Source organism: Macrotis lagotis, chromosome 3 (genome assembly GCF_037893015.1).
Source record: "Macrotis lagotis isolate mMagLag1 chromosome 3, bilby.v1.9.chrom.fasta, whole genome shotgun sequence".
Taxonomy (NCBI): Eukaryota; Metazoa; Chordata; class Mammalia; order Peramelemorphia; family Peramelidae; genus Macrotis; species Macrotis lagotis.
The window spans coordinates 258,062,932-258,084,520 of NC_133660.1; the positions used below are offsets into that span (position 1 = coordinate 258,062,932).

A 21,589-nucleotide genomic window follows, 5' to 3' on the forward strand; every position below is an offset into this window, starting at 1 on the left:
GGCCTGAATTCAAATCCTGACTCAAATACTTAATAACTGCCTAGCAGTGTGACCTTGGACAAGACAAGTCACTTAACCCCATTGCCTTGCAAAAACCAAAATTGAAGAAGAAGAAGGAGAAGGAGGAGGAAAAAAGAAGGAAGAAGAAGAAGGAAGAAGGAGGAGGAGGAGGAAGAAGAAGAAGGAAGAAGAAGAAAGCAGTAGCAAGGTGTAATAATGGACAAGACAGCAGATTTGAAATCCAGAAGACCTGGATGAAGTCGCATCTTTGACACTTACTAGTGATGTAATCCAAGTCTTCCTGGTTCTAAATCCAGGGTGAAACAACTTACTGAGCTATGGGTATATACTCATAGATTTAGAGTTGGAGGTGGCCTTTGAGGTCTTCAAATCCAGATTCTTCATTTTACTTGTGAAGAAATTCAGGCCCAGAGAATTAACTGATTTAGCCAGGGTCACATAAGAAGTCAACAAGGCAGAATTTGAACCTAGAGCTTTCTACTCCAAGGTCAATTCTGTCTCTACTTCACTATTTCAATTTGGATAAAGTCAACTGAATCAACATTTGAATTTAGTACCCTACCTCCAAATCTGAGCTCTTTTTTCACTATCCTTCACTTGCACTTTATAGACTGTCTTATGCTTTCATATCCACTATTCATTTGATCCTCATAAGAAATGGTGAGAGAAGGAAAAACAATACAGTATTACTTCCATATTACAGATGAGGAAACTGAGACCCATAATGCCTATGACTGACCACACAATCAATAAGGAGTGAAGCCAGGACTTGTATCTGGTTCTTTGACTCTTGGCCTAGTCATCAGGCTGTCCACTGAATATCAGTTTTGGTGGAGAGTAGAAATATTGCCATACTCTGCTAATTTAATTTGGAACTAGTTATACAAATAACTGAGCATTAATGCATTTAAAGAAACAATTTAAAGATAGTTAATCTCCCCATTTCATACTGTCATCTTTCCCTGAGCAGATGCTAATAGATACACTTAATATAATGAAATGGAAGTCCCTTGATCTGTAGGGAACCTCAGCTTTGGCCATGCCTCCAATTCTTACACTTAATAAATCATTTAAAATGCTGAGCTCCAACACACACACACATATTTATGAGCAACTCTTATTAGGCCTTCATGTCCACAGTTAGCCCAGAAGAATAGAGAAGTCTATTTTTTTGGTGAAAGCCGATTTTTTTTCTCTATTTCTAGTGTTGCAGTTTGTGGGCCAGTCAGATAACATCCAGTCCTGCAAGTTTGCTCAGACGATGGAGCAGAGGTTGCAGAAAGCATTTCAGGATGCAGAGAAAAAAGTTCTGAGTGCTACTAGCAACTTGACTGTGGAGGTAATTTGCTTGTAGAAAAAAAGCATCTGGGGTGAGGAGGTAGAATGGGGACAAAGAACCATCTAAATAATCATACCAAAACAGGAGGTGTCTTGTGATAGCAAATAGTGAGGATAAAGATAACAATCAGCATTGTATAGCATTTTGAGGTTTGTAAAGAGTTTTAATAATTTGATCCCTTACAACAACTTTGGGAGGTAGGTTCTATTTGTAGCCCCATTTTGTCAATGGAAAATATAAAGACAAGTAGGGGTGAAATGACCTGGCCAGGTCTGAGATCAGATTTGAACTCTGGTTTCTTGACTGCGCCTCTTATGGGGAATAAGAGGGAAGGTGGTCCTTGGGAATTGGGTACCATGTTAGTTGGATATTGCAAGAGAGTAGTCCAGGACTGAGTGAGAGAGAAGGGTTATGCCAGTCACAGGGAAAACTATCAGGTGTATATCATGTGAAACCAATATGGGGAAGAATCTATATCTGTCCCCTCTAATCTTGATATCCTGAGACAAAGCTCCAGTTCCTAACTTAGTTTAGTTTCACATAAGCTGGCTAAGTTGTGTGATTTTTTAATAAAGAGATTGGCAACCACTCTCTTGGGATATTCCTTTTCAAATGCCTTTGTAGTCTCCTCCTCTTCCTCCTCCTCATCATCAGTTGTAGCCCTTATTTATATAAAGAGGCAGTTAGAAATGTGATCTTGGAGCCAAAAAGACTTGGGTTCAAATCCGGACTCTGACACAAAGCAGTTAAATGTGTGGCCCTGGGCAAGTCACTTAACCTCTGGCTGCTTCTATTTATTCATCTGTAAGTTAAAGATATTAACAACACTGAACCTTTTCCTGCCTCCATTTCCTCATCTGTAAAATGCAAATAATAACAGAACCTATATTTGTTGTAGGTTGTTATAAGGATAAAATGAGATAGTTTTTGAAAATCTTAAAGTACTATATAAATGTTATCCTTTATTGTCATCATTAAAATTATTATTATCATTAACTATACTGTTGAAAGGGAAATTGGAAAAATCTGACAAGATTTGTTCTTACTAACTCATAGAGATCTTCTCTTATATCCCCTTTCAGATGTACACAAACCATCTCATCAGTAAGAATTTTTTGCAATTTATTAGGAAATGAGGTCAAGTTAGGTTTTGAAGATCTTTCTTCTTCCCCTTCTACCCTGATCATCAGGATAACATTTTCCCATTTTTAGTTCTGTGGGTTTGTCCCCTTCACCTTGATTGTTCAAGGTCACTGACCATGGTCCTGATGAGCTATACATCTCTCTTCTCCAAGAAAGTTTGACCTGATGGCTATTGCGTCTGGTCTATAATCTACTTTGTACCTTTGACTGGAAGTGAGCCATGCTCTGGAAATGTCCGGAAAGGACATTGCCAATGTCCTCCTGAGGAGAAGTTCCCACATTAATTATTACTCTTTGTACTTGAATGATTCCCTTTGCCCAGGTTCACAGTTAAAAATGATGGAAATGAGACTTTGGAATTTTGAAGTAGTCTCAAACACATTGATTTGGGTAGATGCCCTACTTTTACTGGTTGTCTATTCTTTGCATCTTTATGAGTCTTGTCTTTGTTTCTTCATAAATTCTCCCTCAAAGTTGCATCCATGCCCTGGAAAGCTTTTCTCTGCTCCTTTTTAAAGAAAGTATTATCGGGGAGGGTTGCCAGTATATCACTTGTGCTCCCCATCTATTGTCTCTCATTCTTACCACCTGGCTGGCTTACCATCTTTTCTGGTCATCTATAACCTCGATTATAAGAGCAAAGATCTGGAGCTTGAAAGTAAGCTGACCCCCCCCCATTTTACAGATAAAGAAACTTGTATTCAAGGAGGCAATATAATAGGACCCTAGATTTCTGACCATAGAGGTCATTTGGTCAGTCAGTGAGGGACAGAAGTAGGAAGTGACCTCAGTTCCTCTTATAGCAGTGAAAATGGCCTTCCTATCATACCCTGTTATCCCTCTTCATGTTTTTTATATTACACTAGGGATGAAGGTAATGAACCATATGGCCTTTTTCTTCCTACTGGATGTCTTTCCATTATTCTTTCAGTTATTTGTAATTTATTTCAGGGAATCATAAACTCATCTAAAGAGGAATCACTGACTTATTATTAGTGAGAATCTTGGATACCATCTAGTTCAGCAGGGGTTCTATGTCCTCCGCACCCCCTCGCCCTACTCCTCCAAGATAATCTCATGTTAAAGGCAAATGCTTTGGGGCATTTACCATCCAACCTCAGATTTCTTTGCTCCAGTGATGCCTGTCCTACTTGTAGTTTTGGCTACTGGATTAAAACCTAAAGACAATTACAGTCCATGATTTTGAAATGTACAGTGGGGGCGGCTGGGTGGTGCAGTGGATAAAGCACCGGCCCGGGAGTCAGGAGGACCTGGGTTCAAATCCAGTCTCAGACACTTAATAATGACCTAGTTGTGTGGCCTTGGGCAAGCCACTTAACCCCATTTGCCTTGCAAAAAAAAACAAAAAAAAATGTACAGTGAGCATAAATGAATTATCAATAAAGATGAGATTGTGTGAAAAGAGTACAATCTAATTGAAATGAGCAAGTTTCTTTTGACCTAGACTTTTATGAGTTTATGTGGGAGTGTATCACTATAATTGGGCTTCATTAGTATGATATCTCAGAATGCATCAGACCAAGAATTTTTTTTGATGGGGTTATGGGAAGAATGTCTAGATTTGGAATTTCATTGGAATAAGGGACTTGCCATGAGGGAAACTCCCTCCACCAGTGCAGATTGGCATCTGTTTTACAGTTCCTTAAAGGATTCCCTAGTGTCCTGCGAAGCAATGCCATGCTAGGGCCACAGTCTTTCTGACTGAATCATTGTTTTTCCCAGGTACAGGGGTACAATTACATCTTAATACCAGGTTTTGCATTTTTCTCAGGCTATTCTCATCCCCTTTTAAAATACTCTTACATCTAAATAGGGGCTAGGAGACCTGGCTTCTGGTTGGTCTCAACTCTTCCAGAAATCTGTTGTATGGCTCTGGGAAATTCAGGCTTCTTTTATGAGTCTCTATTCCACGATTTTAAAATGGAAGCTCCAAAAACAAAGCTCAATAGTTGCCAGAATACTCAGAGCAGCACTTTTTGTGGTAGGCAAGAAATCAAACTGGGTATGGTGGCCATTGATCCAGGAATGACTGAATGAATTAATTATGGTTTATGAATATAGTGAAAAGATTGTGCAAAGAAATGAATATGAGGAATTCAGAAAAAACTTAGGATGACCTATAGTAATTGATGTGAAAGAAAGAAGCAAAACCTAGAGTCCAATATATATGATCAAACAGCACAAATAAAAACTTTCATTTGGAGGAACTATATAGCAGAGCATGAATATTGTAGTCTACCAGAAAGGAATGTCACATACATTGAAAGGCGATAGGGTTTAGTGACGGGGAAAGAAAATGTGCATTTATAAAGCACTTACTATTGGACAGGTCTTGACTTTGGGCAAGTCACTTAACCCTGATTGCCTCCATCCAGGACTGTCTCTAGTAATTTTGATGCAAATCTGGCTATGGACCCTGGAGGAGAAAGGGAAGATGACTTAACACAGCACTCCCTCACTTAAATCCAGTTCATGTGCTTGTCAGGATATCACCTCCCTGATGGGAAGAATGAAAGACAAATATTACCATCATCATTATATTATATTATTCATGTCATTTATTTATCTATATAAAAATATATTGTACGAATAAATATTATAAATCAATTTAATAAAAATAATTTGAATAATAATTTAAAATATCAGTAAAACTAATTTTTAAAAATATTTTACTGATATCTTCAATTATCATAAATATTATATATATATATATAAATTAGAAATAAGTGAATGAGTTGGAATAGATGAGATCTAAAGGTCCCCTTCCAACTCTATGGCCCAATGAAGTCATTAGACTAAGCCATCATCATCATCAGGAAGTGGGGAGCCTTCCACTAGAAAAGATTCTAATTGCATATTTTAGAAATGAGATTAAAAATAAGCATCCTGTTAAATGTAGGCCATTCAAAGCAAAACTTAAATAGGACGTTGTACAAATGACATCTTTGTTACTTTGGTGAAAGGCTTTTCTATATTTCCGGTTTTAGGAACTGGGATCTTTAGTCATTCAGGCAATACATATTTAAATGGCCTACTATGTGCTAGACAGGATACGCTAATTAAAAAAGAAAGCTAGATCTTCCCTTCTAAATGAGGGAAGACAATACACAAAAGGACTATTAAAAATGGGGAGTTAGGCTGGGGACGAGTGAGTGGGGAGGAGAAGGATCTGGAATCTAGTTACTGGAGTGCAGTGGTAAGAAATGAGGAGCTGGGTGGTCTTGTGTCCTTCTAACATGGAAGTTTGGGGAAGAATTCTTTGCTCCCTCCAGTCTTCCAATCAGAGATGAGAGAAGCAGAGAATGAGCAAACTGAAGAGGTGAATGCACCATAGGTGATCCTGTCTTGCAAGATCAGGAGTTTCCTGGGGAAATGATGATAATGGAGTCCATTCTAAGGAGTACAGTTTGTTTTTGAATGAATGAATGATTGAATGAATGAATCCCCTCACTTCTGTAGGAGATCACTTTGGCTGAGGCTGTCCGAGATCCCTCTTCAAAGAGGGGATTGGAAAAAAGAGAAGCTGGTATCATCACACTCAGCTGGGTCTTCCAGGCTAAGCAGCCACGGCAAACCATTTGACAAGAACAAGTGGAGTAGGCTTAGAACTTCTTTGATGGTCATCCCAGTAGACAGGCAGAATTCCAGGATCCTATGATTAAATTATTAAATTACGATCAAGTTTGGCCTAAAGGAGCTATGATTTAGAGCAAGGGTGGGAAACCTTGGGCCAGTGGACCACATAGGTTTTGCATTGCCAACCACAGGAGAGACTTGAAGTTCTATAAATCTAGGAGTTTTTTAGAGGAGAATTAATTATATGTTTGACCACATATAGTCCACAAATGATGTTATAAATATCCAAATGATCGTGGAAAATAATAGGTTCCCCCCCCTTGATTTAGAGTTTAGGGTTTGATCAACAATACATCAGAATTCATGCACCCAACCATTTTATTTAGAGGGTTTATCATTAAAAGGCACAGTATAATTTGAAAGATGTAGTCATAGAACCAATTGATTGAAGAAATTAATTTTATTGATATCTTTTGTTTTTATATCATCTATGTCCCTGCTCTCAAGGAAGTTACAGTCTAACAGAATTGACCCAATGTGTTAGAAACCTTCCTCTTGTATTTCATGGATATCAGTATTTTATAGATTGCTGGAAGCCTTCATTTTAGTATTTTGGAGGGGACCCCTCGGGTTATTCATCAACATATTATTCTTTGCTCTTGCTGTATAATTTAGAGAGTATTCAGAGATACAAATGAAAGGAAAACAAGAAATAGAAAGTGGAGCAGATGGCTCACATTAAATTAAAGTCTGTTCCCTGTCTGATATGAGAACAACTTTGTGAGGTAGAAAGGATACCAGACTTAGAGTGAGATGACCTAGGTTCAAATCCTACCATTCTCACTTACTCCCTGTGTGATATTGGTCAGGTCATTTTTTTCCTTTCCCGAATTCAATTTTTTCATCTCTACAATGAGGGAATAGGGGACAACTAAGTGGCACAGTGAATAGAGCACCAGCCCTGGAATCAGGAGGACCTGAGTTCAAATCTGGCCTCAGACACTAAATAATTTCCTGGTTGTGCAACCTGAGGCAAGTTACTTGATCCCATTGCCTTGAATAAATAAAATTTTTAAAAAATTCAAAAAAATAAAATGAGGGAATGTGCTCTGAAATCCCTTCAAACTTTCAGTCTGTGGTCTTCAAGAATATCTTTAAAATCACTCTTTACAAATTATCATTGATAATAGGTGTAGCCAACTCATATGAACTGTGCTGTTCTTTCCATTGCCTTTGGGTCACCTACCATTTTGATTCTTCCAATAATTTACCAGATCTATGGCATCACCAAAAGATTTTAGATGTTCAAAACATAGACTTTGATATCCGAGATTGATTTAGGATTGTCAAAAACGTTGTTCAGTATAGAGTATTTTGTCCTATTTAATTCTGGACCCAGGCCCATTTGCATTGTCTGTCCAAGATATTAATAGTAATGGATTACCTGAGTGGGTTGTCCATTCAGTTTTATGTAACAATCATTTTTACCTACGTAGGTTTGATTTTTCTAAAGCAATTACCAAACCAATCTCTTTAGAGTAGTTAGGATTCTCATTAAAACCTTGAAGTAGTCCAGGGCTTAGAGCAATCAGTAAGATGCCATCTTCATACTGGAGCACCAAGATAAGTTGACCTTCTGCAGAGAATCCCTTAGCACAGCTAGATGGTTCACAAGGAAGGAAGCTCTGAATTCAAATGCAGCCTCAGATACTCACTCTATGTGATCTTGAACAAGTCACTTTTCCTCTCTCTGCCTCAGTTTTCTTGTCTGCAAAATATGTATAATAAATAGTACCTACTTCCTAGGATCGTTGTGAGGATAAAATGAGATAGCATTTCAAACCTTAATGACTATATGGGGACAGCTAGGTGGTGTAGTGGATAAAGCACCGGCCCTGGAGTCAGGAGTAGCTGGGTTCAAATCCGGTCTCAGACACTTAATAATTACCTAGCTGTGTGGCCTTGGGCAAGCCACTTAACCCTGTTTGCCTTGCAAAAACCTAAAAAAAAAAAAGATGATATGAATACTAGTGAGTGTTGAATTATTATTTTTTTAGGGTTTTTTTTGGCAAGTCAATGGAGTTAAGTGACTTGCCCAAGGTAACACAGCTAGGTAATTATTAAATGTCTGAGGTCGGATTTGAACCCAGGTACTCCTGACTCCAGGGCTGCACTATCCACTATCCACTGCACTACCTAGTTGCGCCCATAATTATTATTATTATTATTATTATTATTATTATTATTATTATTGTTATCATTGTTGCCATTATTATCCATAGGGACTTTGTGCTCTGTGTCTTCCAACATAGTGTGGAATCTTGTTAGCAAACACTTTAGGCTTTGCTTAATATAATCAGAAATTTGTTGAATGAGGTTCTCTGTGGTTGCACTTGTTAAGGATCATGGGATCATGTACTTAAAACTAGTATGGACCTTAGAGTACTAACAATGTAGTAATAGTAGCAGCAGCAGCAGCAACAGCAGCAGCAGTAGTTGTTGTAGTAGTAGTGGCAGTAGTGGTAGTAGTGGTAGTTAGTAGTAGTTAGTAGTAGTAGTAGTAGTAGTAGTAGTAGTAGTAGTAGTAGTAGTAGTAGTAGTAGTAAGTAGTAGTTGGTAGTAGCAGTACCAGTATCCATAGTAATATCAGTAGTGGTAGTAGCTGTAGTACTTACATAGCCTTTAAGATTTGTAAAGTGTTTATATGCTATTTCATTTGGTCCTCAAAGCAGCTCTGTGAGGTGGGCGCTATTATGACCTCTATTTTATCCATGAGGAAATTAAGGCAGAGTGAGGTTAACCGTCTTGCCCAGGGTCACATGGTAGGTATCGCTGATCTTCCTTACTCCAAATCCATCCATCTGTCCATTACATCACTTAGCTGCCATACCAATACTTTTTTGTTTGTTTAGCGATAAATCGATAAAGATAGTAAATATTTTTTCTCTATCCTTCTTAGTCAATTGTGTGGATGTGACCTGTTATAAAGAATCAATTGTTGGGGTAGCTAAGTGGTGCAATGGATAGAGCACCGGCCCTGGAGTGAGGAGGACCTGAGTTCAAATTCGACCTCAGACACTTAATAACTACCCAGCTGTGTGACCTTGGGCAAATCACTTAACCCCATTACCTTGCAAAAACAACAAAAAAAATTGATTGTTAAAGACTTCCTGTTAAATTCTTCAGTTTTCATCCAAGATACTTAAATGTGCATGGCCCACTCTCATGAAGATTTTTAAAGCAATGAGACAATAGGCATATGAGTGAAAGCTTCTCCACCATCTTTTGGGGGTGTTAATGTTAATATCTAGTTCTTTTGTGATCATCCTCTCTGAAATGACTTGAAAATCAGTTCCCCAGCGGGGGTGGGGGGAGGGAAGTAAGATTAGGGGGGAAATTGTAAAACTCAAAATAAATAAAATCTTTAAAATGAAAAAAAAAAGAAAATCAATTCTCCTAACTTTTTTTTGTTTCACTTTTATTGATATGGTTAGATCCAATGGCTTTTCACAACATTTCTTTCCCAAGTGTGACTTTTCCTTCCCATCAGGCTCTGAGGTGTTTGACCTAATTTTGGTGATTGACAATGCCCATATTTATTTTTTTAAAGTAGTCAATAGGATGCTGTGTGGAAAAATTTAAAGCAGTTGGCTTTGGACTGAAGAAATTACAGTTAAAATCCCACCCTTGTACTTACTTGACCCTCCCCAAAGTACTCTCAAATTCTCAGTCCCTTATCTGTGAGATGGGGTGATTTTACTACCTACTCTGTCTACCTCAAAGGCAGTGGAGAAAAATGTGTTGCAAACCTTGATGGGAGCAAAGGGATTCCAATTTAATTCTATTTGTTATCTTCCTTCCACCTGAGTCTGTGAATTATCTCTAAACACCCCATATTAGTTGGATCTCATAGCAGGTTTTTTATAGTCTATCTTTATAGTCTAAGACTTTGCTCTTTAGTTTCATGTCACGGCTTTTAATAGATAGAAGTCCTCTTTTTGGTCACACATATGATTTCATCCCAGTTTAAGGAGCCTTGAATAAGGAGGCATTGTGATACCATGGAAGGAGTCTTGGATTTTGAGACTTCTGGGACTTTCTTATAGTCTGTGTGACTTTTGATAAATCACTTGACCTCCCTGTGCCTCAGTTTTCCTTATCTGTCATATCCCAGGTTTGGATTGATGACCTTTGAGATTTCTTTCATGCCTAGATCTGAGATCTTTGGAAGTTTCTACCAATTTAGGCCAGCTACTTATCCATTACTTGCAGTCTTCAGGAATTGCCTTGGGCTCCGAAAACTTGCTTGAAGGGTCACAGACTTATATGAGGTAGAGGCCAAATTTCTCTATTCACTATGCCATATGCTTCTCAGTCTTAAGTACAACTCTGTCATGATGATTTACCAATGATTCTTGCCTAGAGGCAACTGGACCTAGAATCAGGAAGATCTGAGTTCAAATCCAACTTCAGACCTCATTAGCTGGGTGACCCTGGGCAAGCCACTTAACCCTGTTTGCCTCAGTTTTCTCATCTGTAAAATGAGCTGGAGAAGGAAATGGCAAACCCCTCCAGTGTCTTTGCCAAGAAAATCCTATAATGAGGTCATGGAGAGTTGGACTTGACTGAAAAATGACTGAACAACAAATGTGGGAGCGGTATGCCAGATGGGTAGTGGGAGGGTGGGAGAAGTGTGAAAGCCTGCTAGGAGGCTGATGTAATCCTGCAGGTGAGTGATTATAAGAACCTGAGCTAGGGGATGAAAAAGTGAGGAGGGAGCAGGGAACAAAGGGAAGAGATCCAGGGCTAGAATTGAGGGTTGGCATGGGGCATGGTACATGAGCTGGACTTGGACTGAACTTGAAAGAGAAGAAGACCCGGATTCAGATTCTGCCCGAGTCGTTTACTGGATGTGTGACCCCAAGACAAGTCCCTTACCTGCTGTAGCCCTCAGTTTCCTCATCTGTGAAGAGAGGAGGCTGAATTCAATACCTACTAAGGTCTTCTCTAAATTTGTAGTGTCATGAGTCTTCCTGTGATCTATAAATCTGTGATCTATAAAGGAATCAACTAGCAATGAGAGAGAAGGAAGTTAATACCAAGGCTTTGATAAAGAACAGGGTTTTGGGAGTGAATGATGGGGCCATTGAGTGAAATGCAGAAGTGAGGAGTTAGGCCACACAGGGAGATAAAGAGAAAGGATGTCTAAAGACTTCTGTTTTCCCAACTTACACCTATCTACTTCAACACCTAATTTTCTCCAGCCCATTAAAATGCAGTGGCTCACTGACACCTTTCATTGCCTCTTCTCTCCTGTTGATTCAGATTTTGAACACTTCCAATGCCTCCCAGGCAGTTACTTTGACTTATGTAGTTCGGAATCAGAGCACACTCCTCAATGGTACTGTCTCCAGCAACCTCCTGAACCAGCTGTCAGCCGAGTTGGTGGGCTTCTACCTCACCTACCCACCCCTGACCATCGCCGAGTGTGAGTATAGCTGTGGGAGGGAGCTCAGGTCACACTCCCGGGGACTCTCCTCCCTATTGGCCTTCCCCCCAATCACATCTTTCCGCAGTCACCATGAGCTCTCATCTCATTCCATCCCCACCCTTTTCCTGGAAACAAGGGGAAAAAATAAAGATATGATGGTTTTGAGTTGAACAGACTAAAAATTGATCACTTAACTGGCAGGGCTTCTTTCCCTCAGCCACCAGGGTTGATGTCATTCCCCCAGGTCGCCAGTTGGCAGAAGTCCCCAGGCCATCAGGTAACAAGGCACCTGTTCTATGTTGAGACATCACAGCCCATGCAGCTTCATGATGTAAATTCATTTATAATTAAGTCTCTCAGCTCCCCTTGATGAAAGTCCCCATAGGGCTGTGGGCTTCCTCTTGGAGCCCACACACCCTCTAATGATGCAATTACATAATCCTCATTAAATGCATCACCTGTGTTTTCCTGAGACTGTGTATCCTACATCCCTGCCCCAACATTTTTTCCTTGCTAGCCACAGATAAGCAATGAAAGGTCTGAGCTTGGAGATCTAATTTTTCTTTCACTTGATGTGTTGTCCAAGGGTGGAGGGCAGGTTTTCCATCTATTAGCAAAAAAAAAGTGTTTCTTCTATTTGACTTATATAGTTGATTTAAATCTTTTAGCAAGGACTCCATGGCATGCTCTTGGGTATTTCCATGCGTTCTGGGGAGAAGGGATTTGGCTGCATTTCCCTAATCCCAGTCTCCTTCCTGGCCGCATGTGAAGAATTTTTTTTTTTTTTGGTCATCACCTTCATATTCTGATTGTCATCAAATTGTAAAGAAACTTGAGACTGACAGTTACAGGAATTACTGTCTGATCAACTAAATTTAGCTTTTGGAGCAAAATGCATACAATAATAGTACTTTTTTTTTTGGTCTAGTGTTACAGAGAACTCCTTAGTGTAGAAACTCCCTTCACTGATACACATTGGCAGCTTGTGGTCATGGAGACTCCTCTGAGTCCTGAGAGATTTTATGACTTGGCCATAGTCACACTCCGCCTTTATGTATCAGAGACAAAACTTGAAAGCAGGTGTTCTTAATTCACGGAATGGACCTCTAGCCACTATGGTATTCAGTCTTTCAATAATAGTAACAATGACAATGGTATGATATCTTTTTAAGTGCCTTATAATCAGTACTGTCAGATATTTGGATGAGCCACTGGAACCTTACCACAAACCTATGGACTGGTGGGAAAGAGAGCAAGTGATTTGTTTTCCCATAAGATCGCTTTGTGAAATGGAAGATCTGGAATTTATACTCAGGACTCTGGACTCCCAAGATACTCTGTCCATTATACCAGAGGACTAGATGCCCATTCCCTAAAAAGATTAGTATTTTTTTGTAAATGAATGAAAAAGGAGCTCCAGGCAGGACAACTGCCCCTTCGTTGGAAATATGCCACTAGAATACTGGCATTTAATAAGAAAAATCACTTCATTGTAATAATCTGGCTCAGAGCTACAAATCCTAGAAAATGGTGAGTCTGTAAATCAGCTCTCGACTAAGTATATCCATTTTCAGGACCATCGACAATGGTCCTGCCTGTGATGTGTGTTAATAGTCACTGAGCATGAGAAGGCCAGATTTAGTTGATTCGTTCTCTTTTGGCATGCTTGAATTTTCTTTTACAACAAATATTTGTGAGAACCTGTCCAACAGGAGAAATGTAAGAAAATATGTTTATCTTTGTTGTTTTGTTTGTTTTAGCCTTGGAATACCCAAATCTCGATGTCTCAGAAACAACTAGAGACTATTGGGTGATTACAGGTAATTTGGCTTCTCTCCTCAACTTGGTTTGATATGATGTTTTTCAGTGATATGTTTGACCCTTTTTTATTCATTTCTGATTTATTCATCAGAGAATTCATTTTCCTGGACTAATGTCAAGTGAGCATTAGAAAACAGGGATAAGAAAAGAGGTCTTGCTGAAGATGACTATTGAATCAGCACAATCACTGATGCTTCAGGGTCGGCCCCTTAGAGACAGAAAGAGAAAATAAAAGTCCCCTCTCATAGATCAGTCTTTTAATTTAGCATCCTACAAATTCTCTCCAAGTCAATGGTGTAGAATCAGGATATGAAGTTTCCTTTTTTATTTCTGTTAAGGAAGAAATATAAAACTGTGTTTCTATAGACTTGGGGAACCTGTGGAAGGGGAAGCCCCCTTTTTCAATGTAGATGAGCAATGTATCAGTAATGTAAGGAGAACATAAGAAAATAGGGCGAAGAGAAGAGATACTACTGGAGATAACTATTGAATCAATACAACCACTAATACTTCATGGTAATCTCCTTGGAGACAGGAAGAAAAAAATAAAGGTCTCTGCTCATAGAACTAGCTTTTAATTTAACAGCCTCCAGGTTCCATAAGAGTCAATGGTTTACAGTGGCAGCCAAGGAAACTGAGGTGGTCTTGGGCTGCAGAGTATTTGGCAATGGGCCTGTTCTTCTCTGGCATGGCCAGATTTCTTCTGATGTATTGTGGCCAGTTCTGGGTACTATGACTTTAAAAGGACGCAGATAAACTGGAGAGTTAACAGAGGAGCCCACTCAGGATGATCTAGGGTCTCAAATCATACTACATCACAGTTAACTGAAGGAACAGTGCATATGTAGCCTGGAGAAGAAAAGACTACATCAGGGACATGATCCACATAGCTTTAAGTCTTTAAGGTAGTTGGTCAAGGAAAGAGGGATTAGACTTCTGTTTGGCTCCAGAGAGTAGAGCTAGGAGCAATGGGCATAAGATCTAATGAGACAAATTTGGGCTTGATGTAGGTGGAAACTTTCTAACCATCAAGGGGAACCAGGAATGAGGGTGTGGATAGTAGTGGTAGGTCATCACTCCTCATGAGAAAAAATAACTTACAGTCTCTTCTGTTTGATAGTGAATGGGTTCCTGCATTTACACATACAACAAGTCAGTGAAGACAAGTAAGAGGGATAAAATTTCCATCTGCCAGGTAGCATTATAAGATGTATTCTGTGTATTTCTCATAGAAAAAGCCACACTACCTTTTTAAAATGTAAATACTTGCTCTTGAGTCCAGAAGTCAGACTGTAGTCTGGATTATAGAACAAATTATGTGAAAAAGGATAACGGTACCTGACACTTCAATTTAGAGGCAGTTAGGAGATGCAGCAGATAGTGTTGGACTGAGAACCAAAAGGCTTGGGTTCAAATCCTGTTTTAGCTATGTCCTAGCTTTGTAACCTCGGGCATGTCAATTAACTTTCCACCTCAGTTTCCTTATCTGTTAAATGGAGATAATCATAGCACTTATCTCCTATAGTTTTTTTTTAGGTTTTTTTTTGCAAGGCAAATGGGGTTAAGTGGCTTGCCCAAGGCCCACAGCTAGGTCATTATTAAGTGTCTGAGCCTGGATTTGAACCCAGGTATTCCTGACTCCAAGTCCGGTGCTTTTATCCACTATGCCACCTAGCCAACCCCTCTCCTATAGTTTTGATGGAGATAATCATAGCACTTATCTCCTATAGTTTTGAGGATCAAAAGCAATTATATATTTAAAACACTCTGCAAACATTAAAGCTCCATATAAATGTTCTCATTATTTTATTATAAACTTACTGTATACACTGTATCCACATTGAAAATTATCTGAGTTGGAAGGGACTTCAGAAGGCATTTAATTCAATTGGTACCTGGTTGTGGCTCCTAGGAGCATGCTGATGAAAGTTTAGCAACCAGCTCCCAGAAAAACAACAGTAACACACCCATACATACTTCTAAGTTTAGTCTACATTGCCAACATTATATCTAATCACTTTTTTTTAGTTTTTGAAAGGCAATGGGGTTAAGTGGCTTGCCCAAGGCCACACAGCTAGGTAATTATTAAGTGTCTGAGGCCGGACTTGAATTCATATACTCCTGACTCCAGGGCCGGTGCTCTAACCACTTAGCCGCCCTTAATCACTTTTCTAAAGTCCAGACATCAAAACAATCAATCAAACTCTGGTTCATAATATTCACTGAATTTCTAGGTGTCAGTGCTCAGATTGAAAAATGGGATCTCCTGAGTTTATTCCAGCTGACTCCAGAAGCCCCTTCATTCCCCAAACATTATCCTCATAAAGTGACCATTGAGCATCTGGTTTTTGTGACTTCCAGTTAAGGAGAAGAGATTCCCTTCTAAGGCAGTCTGTCACACACATTTGGAGACCACTTAGGAAGTTTATCCCAATATCAAGATTACACTTGCCTCTTTGAAGTTTCCCTTCCTATTGCACCTAATTTTTCAATTGGGGCCAAAATGAAGTCATACACACACACACACACACACACACACACACACACACACACACACAGCTATATATTTATGCATTCATTTTTGTACAAGCTTGCATGAACATACATAAACAAAGATATAATATATACATACATATATATATACATACTGAAGAAGACCTCATTTTTATGGGTATTAACCTGGCTGAAGGGCGAATCATTTTACAGGGTTCACATACCAGTGGGGGAGGTACTACTGAGCCCAAGTGGTTGTATCCAGGCTCCACCATCACTGTAACTGGAGAGAGTTAGAGAATGTGACAAAGAGGATCAGGGTGCTACAGCCTCACTTGTGTGGAAGAGAAGGATGGAAGGAGTGTGGAAGAAGGGAAATGTGCTTCTTGGTCCAAAGGTCTTTGCCTCCTGTGTTATTTCTGCCTCTGCTCATGGGGGTTCTGACAATACAGCACACCACTGGAAGATATTCTTGTAATTAATGGCAGCATTGCAGTAGGCTGTAATGGGCCAGATTTTCATTCTGGGGTACTCAATGGGAGGCAGTGACAACATGGGGGTTTTCTCTTGAGGTTCAGAGATAGTTCCCTCCATTTTTAGCTTGTCAATTAAAACAGAGATAATTCTCAGCTTCCAATCTGCAGAATCAAAACCTCTCAATATTCCATTGTCAGATCATTCCCATTCTTCCCTAGCAGCCTGGAAGCATGAAAAGCCTGAGGATGCCAACTAAGCAATCCCTTGGAGATCGATCCAATTTGCATTTCCACTAGGGAGGGCATTGGAGAAAACTCCCCTTATCCCAGAGTGACAGCTTCCCCTACCCAGGCAAGCACCCAAACTCTCCTCCAGCATCACACAACAGATTGGCTTGCCTTCTCCACTGATGACTGCAGCAGGCAGGAGGAATTCTTAGGGGCTTTTCTAGAAACTGAAGTACCAAAGACGGGGCTGAAGTCCTTTATCTTTCTTTGTAGAGATCCAGCTGGCAGATTACTTGGGAGCCACATCCAGAAACTAGACAGAGAAGAACATTATATTCTCAGCAGGGATAGCTCAGTGTCTGTGGCTTTCAGGGAAGCAATTTCTGGGACCAGCTGTGGATTTTATTTCTTCCATAACTTGTTTACATATCTTTCTCCCAATGTTGCTAGAATCTGTCACCTGATCAGCTTGTGTATGGGATAAGGACTGTATGTGGATGGAACCCTATTTTAAAGAATGCCCTAAAATGTATGAATATATAGAGGGGCAGTTGGGTGGCACAGTGGGTAGGGTGCCAGACCTGGAGTCAGGAAAACCAGGGTTCAAATACAGCTTCGGACACCTACTAACTAGGTAACCTTGAGCAAGTCACTTAACCCTGTTTGCCTCAGTCCTCTCATCTATAAAAGAAGCTGGAGGAGGCAATGGCTAACTACTTTAGTATCTTTGTCCAGAAAACCCCAAATGGGTTCATGAAGAGTTAGATACGACTGAAAAATGACTAATATTATGTATGCTCTCAAAATCTTTCTGTGGGTGGTTGTTATTAAACTAATAGGGGAATCCTATTACACACACACACACACACACACACACACACACACACACACACAAAACTATCTGGCTATCTATCTATCTCCACACTCTTCCATATAACCAGATTCTTATTTCTATGTCCTCAAAAGTTGAGCTACAAAAACATCAAAATAATTACCAATTCTAAAAAAAAGGGAAACTCTAATATTGCAACTACCCCTGACTTCATAGGATAAATTCTTGAACCAAGATGTAACTTTGATATTTTTTATTTGGGCACAACTCTTTTTGTATGCTTATGCATGAAGTTTTGTATAAAAAACACTTCCAAAACCATCTTGAGAAGGGAAAAAAACCAAATAGCGACTGGGATAGGAGGCCACATATCAAGTGGAATTTCAGGGACCTGGGGAGGGCCAGTGTCTCCCCTCTTGAATATTCTACTGTTGTCTATAATTTTACCCTAAAGTCTTTCAAGGATCAGAAATCACAGTTAAAAGAATTTTGAGCTTGGAGGAACCTTATATCACTTAAAGTGAAAACAGGATGTTAGAACATAAAATGTAGGATATTAGAGCTAGAATGGGGGTATATTTTTGTCTGCATATTGTCTCCCTATTTAATGGTAAGCTTCTTGAGAACAGGGACTGTCTTTTGTCTTTTTGTATATCCCTGGCCCTTAGCACAATGTCTGGCTTATAAAAGGAGCTTAATAAATGTTTTTTTGATTTGCTGATTGATAACATATGAATGTCAGAGCTTGGAATATAAAAGCTGGAAAGAATTCAGATAAGGAAACAGTGAAGTGAGTGAGCTGCTTAAGATCCCACAGATAGTAAGCAGTGAAGGTAGAACCTCTTACTCCATGTCCAGAATGACCTAGATTCTGCTAAAAAAACTCCATGTTCTTTTTATAGTCTGTTGCACATGAGTATTGGGGGGTTGACATCAGGAGTGAGCTTAGGGAGAAGCACGGTATCAGCTTCCTCCTGTCCACCTCACAACCCAAGCAATGTGATAGCAGACCATGAGTTTTCTCCTTTGATGACTGGCTGGTGTAATGGGAAGAATGGTATATTCAAAGTCAGAAGAGTTAAGTTCAAATTTCAGCTCTACTTAACTATGTGCTTTGTGAACAAATCACATAGACTCTCTGGGTCTCAGTTTCCTCATCTGTAACATGAGAAGCTTGGAATATATGGTTTGGGGAGCCATGTCTACTTCTAGAGGTATGACATAATCTGATTACCATTTCCTATGGCTCTCTGATCTTTGGGTGCTCCCTCAAAGCAGGGTCTTTGGACTCCTTTAGAAAGAGGTTCTCCCAATATAACCCCCTTGTCCTCTTTCTACATCCACAGTTCTGCAAGGGGTGGACAACACCTTAGTAGGACACAACAACCAGAGTTTTGCCAGAGTCATGGAACAGCGGCTGGCCCAGCTGTTTATGATGTCCCAGCAACAAGGCAGGCGGCTTAAGCGGGCCACGACTCTTGGGAGCTACACAGTTCAGGTGAGTTGGAAGAAGTACCCTTTTGGGTCAGATTAAGTTTGTGGAAATTCATTTCCTAATAAGAAAGAAAGAGGAAGGAAGGAAGGAAGGAAGGAAGGAAGGAAGGAAGGAAGGAAGGAAGGAAGGAAGGAAGGAAGGAAGGAAGGAGGGAGGGAGGGAAGGAAGGAGGCAGGGAAGGGAGGGAGGAAGGAAGGAGGGGAGGGAGGGAGGGAGGGAGGGAGGAAGGAAGGAAGGAAGGAAGGAAGGAAGGAAGGAAGGAAGGAAGGAAGAAGAGGAGGGGGGAGGAGGAGGAGCAGCAGCAAGAACTCTCCTGCACACCTGTGTCCATGAAATGAGATCTGCCCTAACTGAGCAAAATCTTGTAATCCTAGAATTTTGTACTAGCATTTCCAGGTTTTTTTTTTCTTTTTCAAGGCAAATGGGGTTAAGTGGCTTGCCCAGGGCCACACAGCTAGGTAATTATTAAGTGTCTGAGACCAGATTTGAACCCAGGTACTCCCGACTCCAGGGCTGGTGCTTTATCCACTGCACCACCTAGCTGCCCCTGTACTAGCATTTCTAAAGGGCTTATCTAGTCATTTTTATTCTGATCTGCCTCTCTCGGTCTTTCCCTTTCTCTGTCTCTCTGTCACTCTGTCTCTCTGTCTCTCTGTCTCTGTCTCTCTATCTTAAAAGTATAGGGGATACTATGAGAAGAGGAGAGGGGGATATAAATCTAAGTTTCTGATATCAAATGTGCCAGTGACCTCCAAAGAGTCATAGGTCTAGAGAATTTGCTATTAGAGAAACAAAAAATAGAGGAATATTATTCAGCAGCCTCTTTGCCACCTGCCCAGTCATGTGGGAGCCCCGAATCATTGGCGTGCCCCAGAACCCCAAGTCACATTCATTCTCTGAGTTGCATTATACCTGGGTCTTTCTTCTTAATCCAGAAAATGAAAAAGGATTGGAGTTGGGATGGAAAGGGTGGTCTTTGGGAAGAATGAGTTCTGCATTCACAAATCTGTAGTCTTAAAGGTATGATTCTAGGTCCTGAGGCAGAGAGGTGGCATAATGGGTAGAATGGTTGACTTGAAATCAGCAAGATTTGAGTTTTAATCCTGCCTCAGAGACTTACTAATTGGGTGACTCTGGATAAGACATATCACCTCTCTGTGCTTCAGTTTCCTCATCTGAAAAATACATATAAAAATGCACCTCTGTCCCATGAGTTTGTCATGAGAATCAAATGAAATGCATTGCAAGCCCTATAGTGCAATAAAAACACCAGTTAATATTGTTTGCTAGCAAGGGTCAATGTTCACAAGGTCCCAAGATTAGAAAATCAAGAGTCTCTGTTACTTTGAAAACCTCCTTGATTCATCTATTTTTTGATTGGAAAAAAATGATATTTAAATAAATCCTATCCCTTAAATCACCTTGAATTATTCTCATGTGAAATAGAAATTCATTTTAAAGCAGGGCCGCAATGGCTGGCAATTGTAAAAGATGGGAATATCAGTATTTCCAAGAGGCTTCATGGAGGATGACTAAGGGAGAGACCTGGGTTCAAACCCCGTCTCTAAGCAATACTAACTCTTTGACCGCAACCAAGTTACTTAGTTTTTTAGTGTTCCCATCATTCCATAAGCATTTATTAAGTGTCAACTATGTGCAAGGAAGTATGTGGGAACAGTTCTCTATAAGATCCTAGATACAGAGGTGGAAGGCACCTTAGAATCATCAGATCCATGCCCCTTTTTACTGATGAAGATATCAAGCTATTAGGATCTTCAGTGAGGGGAGTGCCCCACACCAAAAGAAGGGTCCAGACCCAACAAAAGCCAGAGTTTCCCATTCAGGATCAAACTTTTTGCTGTTACTGTTTCTGTGAGGCAATGGGGGTTTAAGTGACTTGCCCAAGGTCACACAGCTAGTAAATATCAAGTATCTAAGGCTGGTTTTGAACTCAGGTCCTCCTGACTCCAGGGCTGGTACTCTATCCACTATGCCATCTGGACCAAACATTTTGTTCAAAAGTAAGCTTTAAAATACATACACTTACACACACAAACATACACACATGCACACTCACATTCATGCACACACGATATCTACTCATAGACATATATATGATGCTCATGCATGCACATATGCCCCCACATATATTCACATACACACACACACACACACACACACACACACACATGCATAGTGCCTTCTCATTCACTCTGCAGATACAGCTTCTTGTTCATTCATTTCTATTGTGCACAACTCTGCATGATCCTATATGGGATTTTCTTGCAAAGATACTAGACAGGTTTGCCATTTTCTTCTCCAACTCATTTTATAGATAAGAAAAATGAGGCAAATACAGTGAAGAGATTTGCCCAAGGTCACCAAGGCAATAAATATCTTAGACTGGATTTGAACTCAGATTTTCCTGCCTCCAGGCTCAACACCCCATCCACTGTGACACCCAAGAGATACAGGAAAGTTCCGATTTGTGTGACTAGTGAACCACATGGAGTGGTCACATTATTTTAATCTTCACTGTATATTCCCATATGACTGGAACCAATGATTGAAATTATATTATTATAACCCTGGAGAAACGCAAATATGAATCCATGCAACCACCAAACAGCATTCATTATTTGCATTAATCGGT

At 40.0% G+C, this 21,589-nt stretch overlaps 1 protein-coding gene across 1 annotated transcript in view; it reads left to right on the forward strand.

Annotated features, from left to right (window-relative positions):
• KIAA1549L (KIAA1549 like) overlaps positions 1–21,589 on the forward strand; it is a 146,532-nt gene that overhangs the window by 83,716 nt on the left and 41,227 nt on the right. Inside the window, exons 6-9 of the mRNA XM_074231612.1 lie at positions 1,227–1,360; positions 11,426–11,588; positions 13,352–13,411; positions 18,788–18,939. Of these exons, the coding sequence (XP_074087713.1) occupies positions 1,227–1,360; positions 11,426–11,588; positions 13,352–13,411; positions 18,788–18,939 (509 nt within the window). The remainder of the gene's footprint in view (positions 1–1,226; positions 1,361–11,425; positions 11,589–13,351; positions 13,412–18,787; positions 18,940–21,589) is intronic.